The sequence below is a fragment of the Vombatus ursinus genome, unplaced genomic scaffold (assembly GCF_900497805.2).
Source record: "Vombatus ursinus unplaced genomic scaffold, bare-nosed wombat genome assembly UNPS02005286.1, whole genome shotgun sequence".
Taxonomy (NCBI): Eukaryota; Metazoa; Chordata; class Mammalia; order Diprotodontia; family Vombatidae; genus Vombatus; species Vombatus ursinus.
Window position 1 is genome coordinate 3,029,759 of NW_020945064.1, and position 14,468 is coordinate 3,044,226.

At 40.8% G+C, this 14,468-nt stretch overlaps 1 protein-coding gene across 1 annotated transcript; it reads left to right on the forward strand.

The window, feature by feature from the left end:
• Positions 1-1,143: 1,143 nt before the first annotated feature.
• Positions 1,144-13,685, forward strand: PSMD7 (proteasome 26S subunit, non-ATPase 7). The gene is made up of 7 exons (XM_027847721.1): positions 1,144-1,302; positions 7,982-8,073; positions 8,492-8,584; positions 9,453-9,550; positions 10,056-10,136; positions 11,139-11,230; positions 12,651-13,685. Exons 1-7 carry the CDS (start codon positions 1,229-1,231, stop codon positions 13,093-13,095), a joined length of 975 nt encoding a protein of 324 aa, XP_027703522.1. The 5' UTR covers positions 1,144-1,228; the 3' UTR covers positions 13,096-13,685.
• The last annotated feature ends 783 nt before the right edge of the window (positions 13,686-14,468 follow it).

The following is a 14,468-nucleotide window of genomic DNA, read 5'->3' on the forward strand; positions in this document are numbered from 1 at the left end:
TTTAGCTGCAAGGTCATTTCTTCCCATTCTTCAGTGTCTGAAGAACTCAGCCTAATTATCTGAAAATGGTCACAGCTACCACTACATGAAGGCCTTCTAATACTTTAGAGAAGTGACTACAAGATGTCAATATTGTTTACTTAAATGGATGTTTTAGGGAAATAACTGTTTAGTGATTTGGATGTTTTTCATCCTTCATTTTCAAAGAGAACCAACAACATTATGTGGTGATATCCTGATTTGCATGAGAAACGGAGTCAAATAAGGCAGAGTTGCACAAGGTCATCCATCTTACTCTCTTCTCCAGTCATAGAAATTCGGTGGCAAGACAAAAGTCAAGATGACAATGGCTCAGGACTCAGTGGATGACCTTGGAGTCTTCCATGTCTAACCAAGCTCTAAGCACTCCACAACATCAGCTTTCAGCCCCCATCAGCCCATTCCATCAGGGGAAGTCTTCACATGCTTGGGGTAGACATCCCCCTAATTCACTGATGGATTTGATGCCTGTGACTGGGATAAACCATAAAGAAAGACAGAAGCACAGGGGTAAGATTAGATGACTCCTAAAGTAGCCCTCCCAACTCTGCTGTCTCTGCTTTACAGGCCCCTATTCCATCCCCTGGAGTTAATAAATGTGATAGAACATCTAAATTATCAGTCTTATAATTATGCACTTAGTATATGGCAAGAAGGAGAGGCAAATTTTCCTCAGTTTGACTCAGTTTCCTCATCTTTAAAATGAGGAGATAAGCCTCGACGCCCTTTAAGGACCCTCTCAACTCTAAATCTAGGCTCTTATGAAAGGAATAAAGGTCTGACGTGGGGGAGGGGGGAGGGGCACGATGGGAGGAAAGGGGCTCTGGCCCGGCCTCTCCAGGCCCAGGAAGTTTAGGGTGCCCCGGGTCTCCCCAGGATGGGCGCCGGTGTTGGCCTTTCAGGGACTAAGGCCCCTTTCTCGTCGTCAGTTTCCCCATCTGACAGACTAGGGCTTCGAACTCTTAAGAGACACCCCTTCGCCCCGCCCGCGCTCGCTTTACCAAGATGGCGGCGCTCGCTGGCGTGGTACAGGCCGGGAGCGGAAGCGGAAGCGGGAGCGGAAGCGGAAGGAGGGCGGCTGCGCGAGGCGGCGGAAAGGGCGGAGTCGGAGCCGGGAGTTTACGGACTCTGACGGGCGTCGCTGCGGGTGCTGATTTTCGCCGGGAGACGGGCTTGGCGGGCGGGCGCGATGCCGGAGCTGGCGGTGCAGAAGGTCGTGGTTCACCCCCTGGTGCTCCTCAGTGTAGTGGATCACTTCAACCGGTGAGCGCGGCCCGGCCGGCGGGCGGACGGACGGAAGGGCTGAGGCCTAGGCCGGCGGCGGCAGCGGCCGCTGAGGCTGAGTCACGGGGGCGGCGGGGAGGCCTCGGAAGCCACCGTAGGGACCTTCGGGTCCTTCGCCCCGAGCTGCCTCCCGAGGCCCCCGGCCTTCTGCCCCCGCCCCATCCCCCGAAGCCCCTGCCAGGGGGAGAGGGTGTTAGGTTCAAATCCTTCGTCTGAGAGGGTGGTCACTCCTGTAGCACCCACCTCACACGGTTATTGATGTGCATGGTGTATGTAAATTTGTTATTGGGGTCAGGTTTAAACTCAGTTCCCCTTCACCCTAGGGCCAGTGCTCTAACTACTGTGCCACCTAACTGCCCCTATAAATCAACGGTTATTGATGTTTTCTCAGTCACTTCTTTACACTATTAGTAAGGCCCCCAATTTTTTCCCGTGATTTTGATATGGTCCTTCCTTCACACATACTTCAATACTATCACAACTGTTTTGCCTCCAGCATGTATCACCTCTGTATCACTTGGTCCAGTCTGGCTACTTCTTCTGTCTCTCCTGCCATTTCCACCTCCAAAGACTGATAATTCTGTTAACCTTGATGGTGAGAAATTTGTTAGAAAAATATTTGTGAATAACAAAAGACGGGCAAAATCAATATTGCAGGGACTACCAAAAAATAGTCACATTGTTGGCAAAACTGCAAACTAGTTGACCAAGTTTGTAAAGCAATTTGGAATTGTGCTTTTAAAAAAAGTGACTAAAATGTCCCTACTCTTTAACCCAGAGATCACACTATTAGACATATACTCCACGTAGGTTAACAATAGTAAAAAGAAAGAATCCACATACGCCAAATTCACATCAATAACCACGATACCTACATATTAAATGCAAAATGCTTTGCAAACGGAAAAGCATTATATAGATGATGACTTAGGGCTGAAAGGAACTGTGAAACCCATTCATTTTCCAGATACAGAAACAGACCCAGAGAGAGGCAGTGGGTTTTTTCCCCATAGTCATTGCGTAGGGTTGAGGACCTGAACTTCTGAATCCTTGTCAGAAGGATGTTTCTCTCAAAAAAATATGTTATTTATACATAAAAATCATCTCCCTGTTCATAAATCAGGATGAAGGCATTATTCTTACCAAGACTACAACAAGGTGCTAAAACTCCAGGGCTTTCCCAAGAGGCTGGAGGTGAAGTGAGGTGTTCTGCCGCCTGCCTGTCTTATGCCATCCCCTATTCTCACCTTCCTATGAGGAAAACAAAGCTAGGTTATTATCAGGTTGGCGCTGTTTATTAATCTCCTGTGTGTAAAGCACCATGCTAAAACTGGGGTAGGCTCAGAGTTTAGCTGAAATGCCTGGCCCTGCCTACAGCCTGGTAAGGAGAATAAGACTCCAAAAGAAATAGCCACAATATGCAGTATGAAAGGAAAACTGAGCGGAGGTATTAAAAATGTTGGGTGAGATCTAAAGAATTAAGGCATCTTTCTCCAACCACCTTTACCTCTGACAACTGTATTGAAAACCCTGTACCAGCTCCCTGACAGAGGAGTTTCCCTTTTAGAAAAGAATTATAATGGGGGAAACGTGTGTATGTATATACATATGTATGTATGTATGTATATGTGTGTATACACACCTGTATGTTGCTTGGATCCAGTTTATTGACATTGTCAAATTCAGGTATAATGCAGAGTCTGCAAAGTGATTAGTTCATAAGAATGAAATCAATTTGTAGTTGCTGATGAATCAATTGTAGAAATAGAGAAGTAGAGAAATGTTCAAAATAATATGCTGGTACTTGTTTTGGGATTTGCATTCTTCCAGCTTCTGCTTATATTTGGACTACCCAGGCTATCATACTCAAGTCAGTTTTTATATTTTCAAATATAAACAAACATTTGTTGGACATATTTTCTTTGAACCTTAGCTTCAGATTGTTCGTTCCAAGAACGCGGGATCTGCTTTTTGAAGTTGGCTTTATATAACATAGAATTCAACCTAACAACCAAAATCAAGCACACAAACAAAACCAAAAAAAAAACAAAAACTTATGTGGTGAGTTGAGAATACCACTAACTGTATAATATGTATGCTTTTTAGGGTGCTGATCATTGTTTTATTTTTCTTATGGATTAAAAACTGCTCCAAAGGCATTCTTTCACTTTTTGTGGAAGAACATCATTATTGTTTATATGAAGTATGATATGTGCTTATTTTAACAGGTGTGGAAACTCAGTGTTAAAGTTAATTTATCTTAAGATGAATAAACAAATCGGTAAGATCCTGTAGTCAAGAGTCCCAAAGTTTGATTGACCCCATTTTTCTCTGGCTTTTTCTGGCCCAGAAGAAATATCAGTAGTAGCTTATTAAAATAAAAATGGGGTTACGTTGAAAAGCAGTAAGGCAATATGGCCACTGGAGTCTGTCAGTCATCAACTCTCCTGTTCTTTGATAGATAGTGGTGTGATGTGATGTAGTAGAGCCCTGGACATGTCAGGAGGGCCCAGACCCTGAGCAGTTTACTTAACTTTTATAAAACTTAGTTTCCTACAGAGATAATGATACTTGTACCTACCTCACAGCTTGGCTTTAGGATCAAATGAGATAATGTATGCAAAATGCTTTATAGCCTTAGAACTACTGTACATCACTATCAGCTTGCCATGATGACTAGATAAATCATTCTACCTGTGTACCTCAGGATTCTTGTCTGTAAAATGAGGTTGCCACTACCAATGCCCTCTGTGTCCTAGTGAAGATCCAATACAAATTGGATGCTGTCTTATGAGTGAAAATACCTGGAACACATTAGGAAAAAAAATAAAGTAGAAATTTTAAATGGTGATGAGAATATGTAAGTTCATCATTTTCCCATTTTTTTCTTTTCCTGCCCAGACAGGGTCACCAGATTATGTCTAGTAATTGCATGCTTCAGTTAACACAGAAGCTATAATAATAATAGTCAAAATTATCAAGCGCTTACTGTGTGCCAGAAACTGTTAAGCGCTTTTCCAATTGTATCACAACAACCCTGGAAAACAGGTGCTATTATGATCCCTATTTTACACATGAGAAAACTGAGGCAGATGGAGGTAAAATGATTTGCCTGGGGTCTCACAGCTAATAAGTTTCTGAGACCAGATTTGATCTCAGGTCTTCCAGTTTCCAGGCCCAACCCTCTTATCCACTCTGCCACTTAACTGCCTTAATGGTTGAATGTAAGTATTCAAATCAGGGATTCTTAATTTCAGATTTGTGAACTTGGAAGAGAAAAAATTTATATCTTTATTTTCACTAAAACTAACTGAAATTTAGCATTTCTTTCAACTATGAAGGTAGGCAACAAATACTATTTGGAGAAGGGGTCCATAGGCTTTACCAAACTGCCAAGGGCATCCATGGCACAAAAAAGTTAAGGAATCCTGGTGAGGCACTTGGGTGCATACAAGGTACATAATATTATTAAGTCCTTATGGACGTAGATGAGATTCCCCTTGAAGAGCATAGCAGTATCAGTATTCTCTTAGCATCTATAAAACCAAGACAGAAATGTGCAGAAAAGTGCTTTCATAATAATATTGATTTAACTTTGAAAAGATTTGGGGCTGTGACAGGATTGACACTTGGAGCTGGTCTAAGCATTCTGGATACCCTTTTGGAATTATTCAAGAAAAATGACTAAACTGTCAGCACCTTCTGATCCAGCGAAAGAGTTCCTAGGGTTACACCCCAGGGAAGTCAAAAGCAAGTATAGTCTGGTAAATGCCAAAACATTCCTGGCAGTTTTTATAGTAGCAAAAAACAAAGTGAGTGCCCATCGTTTGGAGAGTGGCTGAATAAACTTTGGAATATGAAAGTAATGGGATATTATTGTACAGTGAGAATGAGGAATATGAGGAAATCAGAGAACTACGGGAGTAGGATTCTAGGACTGTCGAGGCCAAGTTCAATCCCCTCATTTTACAGATGAGAAAACTGAGGAACAAAAAGATTAAGTGGTTCTAATAAATATTTGAGGCAAAATTTGAACTTAGGTCCTCGTGATATTTATAAACTGACACAAGGTGAAGCAAGCAGAACCAAAGAACAATATTGTAAATGAAAAGAGCACTAAAAGGAAGCCAGACTGAATAGTTAGAAAACCAGTAATGGTCCCAGAAAACAAAATTAAATATAAGAGACCACTAGTGGGATGCAATGTATGAATTGTTAGACGTGATTTGGTTTTGGTAGAGGAAGTGTTTCCAGAAATAACTTTAAAAACAAATGGCAAGACTTTAGGAGAGAAAAAAGTTTGGAACAATGGGGGATACAGAAGGAAAGGAAGGGGAAAAATTAAGTACAGTAACTTTTAAGTATATTTTCCAAATGCTGGCCAGGTGACATTTGAAAGCCTTATAGTTAAGAAGCAGACCCGTTTACTAAATTTTAAAATTTTCTCCATCAATAACAGTGAAGCCAACCACATTTGGACTGTAACATCACAGTCTTGATATCAAGTGAGGCATAAAACCTGCTCACTGCAGAATAAATGATGCAAAATACTGTGCAGACAGACAGAAGGTGCCCGTCACAGAGTCCAGATGGAAGGAGGAATTCCCTCTAGATGATATGATCAAGTCCTCCAAATACCCTTGTTTGCTGATAACATTGCAACAGGTCCCAGGACATTGAATAGCCTCCTGAAGGAGATCAATACTCATTCAAAAGCATTTAACCTTTACTAGCCACACCAGAAGAATCAAGGGGATAAAGAGTACTTGTTGTTCAAACTGATATTCAATTAGAGAGCTGGCTCACAGAGTTGATCTGTGTTTATCTTGCACAGACACTGCAGAAGGACAGTGAACTGGCCCTATAACTGAATAGTAAGGAGAAAGTAGTCTGGCTTGAGTTTAGGGGATTTTACAGTGTTTTTAATGACCTTGCGCATTTTTCCCTGAAACAAAAATCTCTCTTTTTAAATACCAGTATTCTTCCCATGCTGCAATGTGACGTCAGATCACGGAATGCCGCAGGCTTCATATAATTAAAATTATGACTCACCCACACAGCAGTGGAAAAATTCGTAATATGTGTGAGTAGATTGTAGTATATCACCAAGAAAGAATTATACAACAAAAATTATGTAAAAGACATCAAAGAGATTGTTCAGCCAGGGGAAAAGTGGGCCAATTAAATTGTAAGAGCGAAGAGTAACAGATGGATAATCAGTGTGCGCCATTCATGCCCACATGATGTCAAAATCTAGAGCAAGAGCTCTTAACCTGGGGTCCATGGATAGATTTCAGGGGGTCTGTGAACTTGGATGGGGAAAAAATTACATCTTTATTTTCATTAATCTAAAATTTCCTGGATGCAGCAAACTGCTACAATATTTGACTTCATTAGACTTCCAAAGGGATGCATAACACAAAGATTTAGAATTCCTGATTCCAAGAAAGGCCCCCAACACATTGTGTAAACCCCCTTTGGAGAATTTATACGAAGACATAACCTAGGATTGCACAGATTGGGTTGGAATGGATGAGTTTTCATACCATCAGAGGAAATGTCTCCATCAGAGATCACAGACCCCTCAAAATACCAATACTCCTGGATTGAATGGCCATGTAATACAGACTTGAAGGATTCCTAACTTTAATGGCAAATAGTTTATTTTTTTTAAAAAAAAAACTGAAAACATGTCTGTTCCCTTTTAATTTAGGTAACAGCTGTCAAGAACACTGATCCCTTTGTCAGTGTGCAGTCAGTATTTTTCTTTTTTAATGTTTTTGTTGACCTTTTTTTTTTCACATTACCATAATTTGCCCCAATAACCCTCTCCTAGAGTAGCCTCTCCCATATGATAACAAGTAATATTTTTTAATACAAAAAGAATGGGGGGCGGGGGGCAGCATAACTGATGAGTATATCCAAAAGTCTGAAAATATGTACGCTGTGCCACACTCGGACCTCCTACCTCAGGAAAGGGGGTAGAGGGAAGGTCTTCTCATATCTTTGAAGTCGTGCTTACTCTTTGTCATTTTACAACATTCACTTTTGATTGGGGTGGGGGGCAGTGCCACAGTCCATTTCACATTGGGATAGTCGATGTGTATATTGTTTTTCTGGGCTCTTCACTCTGCATCATTTCATGTAGTGCTCATATTTTGCTTCTCTGTGTTCATATTTGTCATTTCTTACAGCACAGTAATATTACTTCAGTCGTGTAACTCATGCACCACCGTTTCTTTGGCCATTCCCCAGTCACTGGGCATCTCCTTTTTTTTTCAATTCTTTGCCATCACAAAAAGTACTGCTATAAATATTTTGGTGTATTTGCGGACTTTTTATCTATGGTCTCCTTGGGGTATGAGCCTAGTTGTGAACTCTTTGGATATAAACATTTAGTTGATTCAGTTGCTTAATTCCAGATTGTTTTCCAAAGTGGTTGTACTGATTCACATCTCTATTAACAATGCGCTAATGTTCATATCTTCCTACAATCCCTCCAACATTTACTATTACTCTGCTAATTTGAAGGGTATGAGGTGAAACCTCAGAGTTGTTTTGTAATAAGTATTTTTATGAGACTCTAAATGATACCTGCAGGGTTCATGTGTTTGTGTGTTTATTATCTAAACTGACTGTCTTCTATTTTCTCTTTCAGAATAGGAAAAGTTGGAAATCAGAAACGTGTTGTTGGTGTGCTATTGGGGTCATGGCAGAAAAAAGTACTTGATGTATCCAATAGTTTTGCAGGTAACAAATAATATTACATCTTTCTGGCCAAAGGTTAGAGTAGGGGGTGGGGAACCTGTGGCCCTATAGATCCTCAAGTGCGGCCTTTTGACTAAATCCAAACTTCACAGAACAAATCCACTGGGTTAGACTGATCGTCAAACTATCCACCATTAAAATTTTTATTTTTTCTTGTTAACCATTTCTCCAACATTCTGGCAATTTAACTAGTTAAGAATAAGTAAAGCATCCACACAAATAGACATTATTGTTTATTTTTAATATTGATTCCAAGACAAGCCGGTAAATTGAGATATCTCTACTGATTCTAATATCAGTGTAGATTATTAGGTAATAAGGTTGAGGACCATTTGTTTTTATGTATTTCTACACTCTTTATTAACCAACATAAAAAAGCGCATCTTGCTTTTCTCTTTAGTCCCTTTTGATGAAGATGACAAAGATGACTCAGTCTGGTTTCTTGATCATGACTATTTGGAAAATATGTATGGAATGTTTAAGAAGGTCAATGGTATGTATTTTATTAGAGGGACTTGTAATATTTTATAATTATGCATAATGGTAATCCTAAAGAGCTAGCTCTTTGTAAATCTGAGTTAGTATCTGATCCAGTCCTCTCATTTTGCAGGTTAAGAAAACCGATCTGCAGAGCTTAAATCAATTGCCCATAATCACATTTTAGAAGGGGCAAAGCCCAGACTCTTAACTCCTAATGCAGTGCTCTTTCCATTCTAATATGTTATATTACAATTCTATGACTAGAGATTTTGTCAGCAGACAGAATATATTCCTTCACATGCTTAAATTTTATATTGCATTTAAATATTACCTTAAATTCTCTAGTTTTTCTGTTTGTCTTGTTTCAGATTAGATTTTTAACTCCTAGACAAAGCATGAACTATGCTGTCTTTTAAGAACGGAAATCAATAAAGTGAACTTAAGCATCTCTTTAAAGTTCATATTTTTTTAGAAACATAAAATTTGTTGCTAATTTTATATTATAAAAGATAAATACTATATATTCAGGCATAGTAATGAGGATATATAAATTATAGACAAATTGTATAAAAATTTAAAATTCACCTTGCTTATTGCCTCTCTCTTTTTTATTCCCCTCATTACTCACTGTAGAGTAGATGTTTAATAGTTACTTGTTAACACTTCATTCCCTTTCCCCTCTTGGTAGAGAGTTGGAAGACTACAGGCATTGAATGCTGCATGCTCCATCAGACCCATTTCCATTAGAGGTAGATGCCTGGGATCTTTAAAAGTTCAGAAAACAAGACATAAACCCTTCCAAACAATTTGGATTCCTTCCCTTAGTGAGTGATCTTTTCAAAATTAACACTTACTGGAATTCTTTTTTTTTTTCTTCCCAGCCAGAGAAAGAATAGTTGGGTGGTACCATACAGGCCCAAAGCTGCACAAGAATGACATTGCCATCAATGAACTCATGAAAAGATACTGTCCTAACTCGGTAAGTGCTCTCCAAATAATAACCCCTGAGGAGTGCCCCTTGGTTACTTGTACTACCAACTAGCTCAGATGGGGACTAATATGGGATTACAGTAAATTATTTAAGCTCAAAGAGACATAACTCTGTTTATCATGTGACACATAGCTTATTCCTTAACGATGTTGAAAATGTAGAGCAAGGGGGCAGCTAGGTGGCACAGTAGATGGAGCACCAACCCTGGATTCAGGAAGACCTGAATTCAAATTTGACCTCAGACACTTGATGCTTACTAGCTGTGTGACCCTAGGTAAGTCACTTCACCCATTGCCTTGCCAAAAAAATAAATAAATAAATAAATAAATAAATAAATAAATGTAGAGCAAGTGCTGTAATGTGGACTCATTGCTGACAAAATAACCCTGTAATACAGCCTGAAGATCCATGGCTTGATGAACCTGAAACTTGTCTTGTACATTCTCTCCTTTGCTGTGCCTCCAATGGTTTGCTAAAGTGTTTTCGCCTCCAGGTATTGGTGATTATTGATGTGAAGCCAAAGGACCTCGGGCTGCCCACAGAAGCATATATTTCCGTTGAAGAAGTTCATGACGTGAGTCATTTCAACATTTTTGGTTTTAGAAAAAAAAATGTATAGTTCCCATCTGCTACAAGAATACACAGCTTTGGTTCTGTTTGGCACATAATATTTTCAAGACAAAAACTCCTATTGTATTAAAGTAAAGCGAAAAGACATTGTTAGTTTCTGCTAATGCTTTAGTTTTAAAAAGCTCTTCTTTGAGTTTTAATTCTTGAATTGTAGACTATTAGAATTGGAAAGGACGTTAAAGAGCTAGTCCATTCCCTTCTTTTTGCAGATAAGGAAACGGAGGCTTAGAGAGTCAAGTGAAAAGTTAGTAACAAAACTGGACCCAAGTCTTAAGAAGTCCACACTCCTTGCTGTGCCCCCTCCCTGATTTCACTGCCCAGTGAGCTCTGGGGCAGTTTTAGTACCAGGAGATGTTTTCAAATGATAGGATTGTCTGCCCATCTAATAGATCGGTCCTGCAGAAGGCTGGATGGCAGGATACCCAGCAGGAATATTTAACATGTGAGTACTGATCCCTGCCTTGTCCTCTGCTGCCCAGTGCCTCTCAGAAGAGTTGGGACACTGGCCAGAGTTTGCTGCAGAGCTGACCCATGGCCTCCTGACCTCTGTGTGAATCCTCATCATTAGTCACAGGACTGATGCAGGGATGGTGAGGAAGCAAGCCAAGGCCTGGTGAATTTGTTTTATTTTCAGGGCTTTTTCTAAACCATTAAACAGCACTACCAGGAAAAGTTAAACTCAAGTTATTTCAACTCTACGAGTGTTCTGTCGTCTAAACGTATAAATATGTGTATGGACAGCTAGGCAGGAGGTAGCTGTGGGTTTGCTCGAATGTCTGTGTGGATCTGTCCTCTCAGCAGCTGGTGTATATTGCAGCCCATCCACGGCCTTTCCCGTGTGATTCTTGCCCTCGTCTTCTCTGTTCTCAATAAAGGAGCCATCCAGAGCTTTGGTACACTTGCTGTGGATTACAATGTCATGACAGTCAGGCTTCCTCTCTTCCAGGACGGAACTCCAACCTCCAAGACATTTGAGCACGTGACCAGTGAGATTGGAGCAGAGGAAGCAGAAGAGGTGGGAGTGGAGCACCTGCTCCGGTGAGACCTGGTGCTAGCGGGGCGCGGCCACTGCAGGGCACAGACCCAGGGCTGAGAGAGAGGCATGTTGGGAGCCCTCCGGCCCAAGCCCGTGCTTTCCAGAGGAGAGACGGAGGCTCGGGGGATGAAGGGCTTGCTTAAGACCACAAGACAGGATTGCGCCCCATCCCCTTTCCACTGCGCCCTCTGCTTCCCACCATTTGCCTGAAACACAGTGTAGCCGTGTTTCTGCATACACACTTTTCTCTTTCTAGGAATCATTTATTTATTTTGTATCCTAGCGAGTCTGATCTAAATACCTCGTGTTTGTGTGACTCTTCCATTTGAAAAGCTATACTTGTTAAAAGACTCCTTTCGGCGGTGATTCTGTTACCTAATTAAGCTTCAACATCCCATTGGTGCAGCACTTTTTAGAAGTGGGAGATAGGAATTACTGACTTTGACTTGTCTGTGATCAGCTAAGTCATAGGATCTTTAGATAACAATAACTTTCATCTGTATCATGTTTAACGTGGCAAAATACTTTCTTCCCAACAGCAATTTGAAGTAGGTCATGCAGGTAATTATGATGCTAGGATTTAGGGCCGAAAGGCACCTTAGAAATAAATTATCTAGTTCAGTCTCATTTTACAAATGAGGAAACTAAAGTTTAAGGAGGTTAAGAGACTTACCAAAGTAATACAGATAAGTAGCAGAGCCAGGGCCCAAACCCAAGCCCTTTGTCTTCAGCTCCCATCCCACTCTTCCTGACTTGGTTTCTAGATGTCCACGACCAGTGTTACTGTCATTAAGTAAGGCTTTTCACATCTCAGTAGTGATCGTCCTGCTAGAAATAACCTTTTTCCAGTGTGGTGCTTGGAGATTTAGAGGCTCTGTGATCTCCTTGATTTGAGTGCTCCCTCCACTGTCCCATCCTAGTCTTGCTGCTGCTTAGTAGGACATTTATGGCCAAGCTGTTGAGAAGCACTGGGGGTTGATTGTAATTTTAAAAAAGAAATATTTTTGTTAACAAACATTTTTATTGATACCCTTTATTTTTATGTTGTCATTTATTTCCTCCTGTAACCCTCATCCCTTCTTCCCAGAGAACCATCCCTTTTAACAAAAAAAAAAATTAATTTTCTCTTGTCCCTTGAATTCCTTTAGGAAGATTGAATTTTTTTCCTCTTTAAAATGATGGAGTTGGATCATATGATCTCTGAAGTCACTCCAGGTCAAAAATCTATGATCCTATAAAACATAAGTCTAATAGTTAATATCTCCCCAAATCCTTAAATTAATTACCTGATAGTTTAGATAAAAAATTCTTTGTTTCACTTTACCTCCTTTCTCTGGCAAAGCTGGGTGGGTGTTTTCTGAGAGGTCCTATGGAAGGACGATTGCCTAATATATTTTCCCCTCCTATTCTGGACCGTTGCAGAGACATCAAAGACACGACAGTGGGCACCCTTTCTCAGCGTATCACGAATCAGGTCCATGGTTTAAAGGGACTGAACTCCAAGCTTCTGGACATCAGGGGCTACCTAGAGAAAGTCGCGATGAGCAAGTTGCCCATCAACCACCAGATAATCTACCAGCTGCAGGATGTCTTCAATCTGTTGCCTGATGTCAATCTTCAAGAATTTGTAAAGGCATTTTACCTGAAGACCAATGATCAAATGGTGGTGGTGTACTTGGCCTCACTGATCCGCTCAGTGGTTGCCTTACACAACCTCATCAACAACAAGATTGCCAACCGCGATGCCGAGAAGAAAGAGGGGCAGGAAAAGGAGGAGAGCAAAAAGGAGAGGAAAGATGATAAGGAGAAAGACAAAGATAAGGAAAAGGGTGATACCAAGAAAGAAGAGAAAAAGGAGAAAAAATAAAAGTTGGTGTGGTTTTTTGGAGATTACTATATTGCAAGCTAAACGAATATGCTGCTAGAGGGTTCTTTTCACTGTCAAGTGCTTGTTATAACATTGTTTTGATAGTTCTCTGCCTTATCTCAGAAAGGGAAGTCCCTTGCTGTTGGATCATTCAAGTCAATAGGAGGGTAAAGGGGGCCAAGTTCACCAAAGTGGCAGCTATGTCACAGGCACGTGCCATTGGGGTTTTATGGTCTGGGCCTCAAGCATTGGGTGGAAAGTGAGGAGGAGCAGAGATGTGGTGTAGCTTATTTTATTTTTTCCCAATAAAACCATGTTTTGAAAAACGATTGTCTGCCCTCTTCTCATCCTTAAGACCATTTGGGTCTATCCCCAGCAGTGCATAAAACTTCCAGACTATGCATAAATGCATGGACACTGCCTTTTATCTGCCTGCGTTCTGTCCCTCCTCCTGAACTCTTGGTAGAGGATTCCACACCAAGGGACTTTGCTTTCTGAGCCTGAGATTGCCTCAGCAGCCTCAGGATTTGAGATTCAGCTCCATATATTGTTTACCTTCAGAGAGATAATTAAATGTTTTGGTTTGTAAATTTGTGTTCTAGTCATTTTTGACTCTAGAAGCTAACAGTCAGTGAGTCTGGAGTGAGTTACAGTGATGGGACAACTCAGCTGAAGGTCATAAAATCAACAGAGCCAAGCCTGAAAGAAACTCCCTTAGAGAAGTCATTACTTTATCCTTGGAAAGTCAGAATCTCAACCCATTAAATATACCTGAGAGAAGTAGGCAGCTTGGTGTAGAAAAGACCGTATTGAGCCAGGAATGTGGTCCCAGCTCTGCTCCCAACTTTATGTGACTAGGGTCTAGGCCATCGCCTCGCTAGGCCTCTGTCAGCATCAGTGAAATGAAGGATTAACGGTCTCTTAAGGCCCTTTTATCCCGAGAAAGTCAATTCCAAGTAACCACTGGAAGGAAAAGGCAGAAGGATACTTGATTTTAATTGAGTTTTCTTACAAAGTCTGTAACTGCAGTTCTCAATGCCACTAACAAGATTCGAGTCCCAATATGCAAACCTAAATAAGCAGTTTCTAGCAGCCGCCTTGATCTTATTACCACTGAACCAAGTAAATTAATTTACTGTCTGCTTCCTGGGCAGGATTTGAGCCCTATTTCTAAATGGGTATGTAGCTGAAACAACAAATATGAGGTGAAAATTATTAGTGAATTGGTGCCAAACTAGTCAATACTAAGGTCCCTTCCAGCTCTAACATCCTACCATTCTTTGAAAGCCAGTTTTCATATAACTGCATTATTGTAATACTAGCTGCGTCACCTACGCCATTCCTTCAGAATCATGGGAAAGGATAATGGTTCT

What these genes read in the sequence shown, in the direction of transcription:
- PSMD7 (XM_027847721.1), top strand. Translation starts at nt 1,229, where the DNA reads ATGCCGGAGCTGGCGGTGCAGAAGGTCGTGGTTCACCCCCTGGTGCTC. An exon ending in AAAGATACTGTCCTAACTCG is followed by an intron (nt 9,551 to 10,055) that starts GTAAGTGCTCTC and finishes TTTCGCCTCCAG; the next exon opens with GTATTGGTGATTATTGATGT. An exon ending in GGAGTGGAGCACCTGCTCCG is followed by an intron (nt 11,231 to 12,650) that starts GTGAGACCTGGT and finishes GGACCGTTGCAG; the next exon opens with AGACATCAAAGACACGACAG.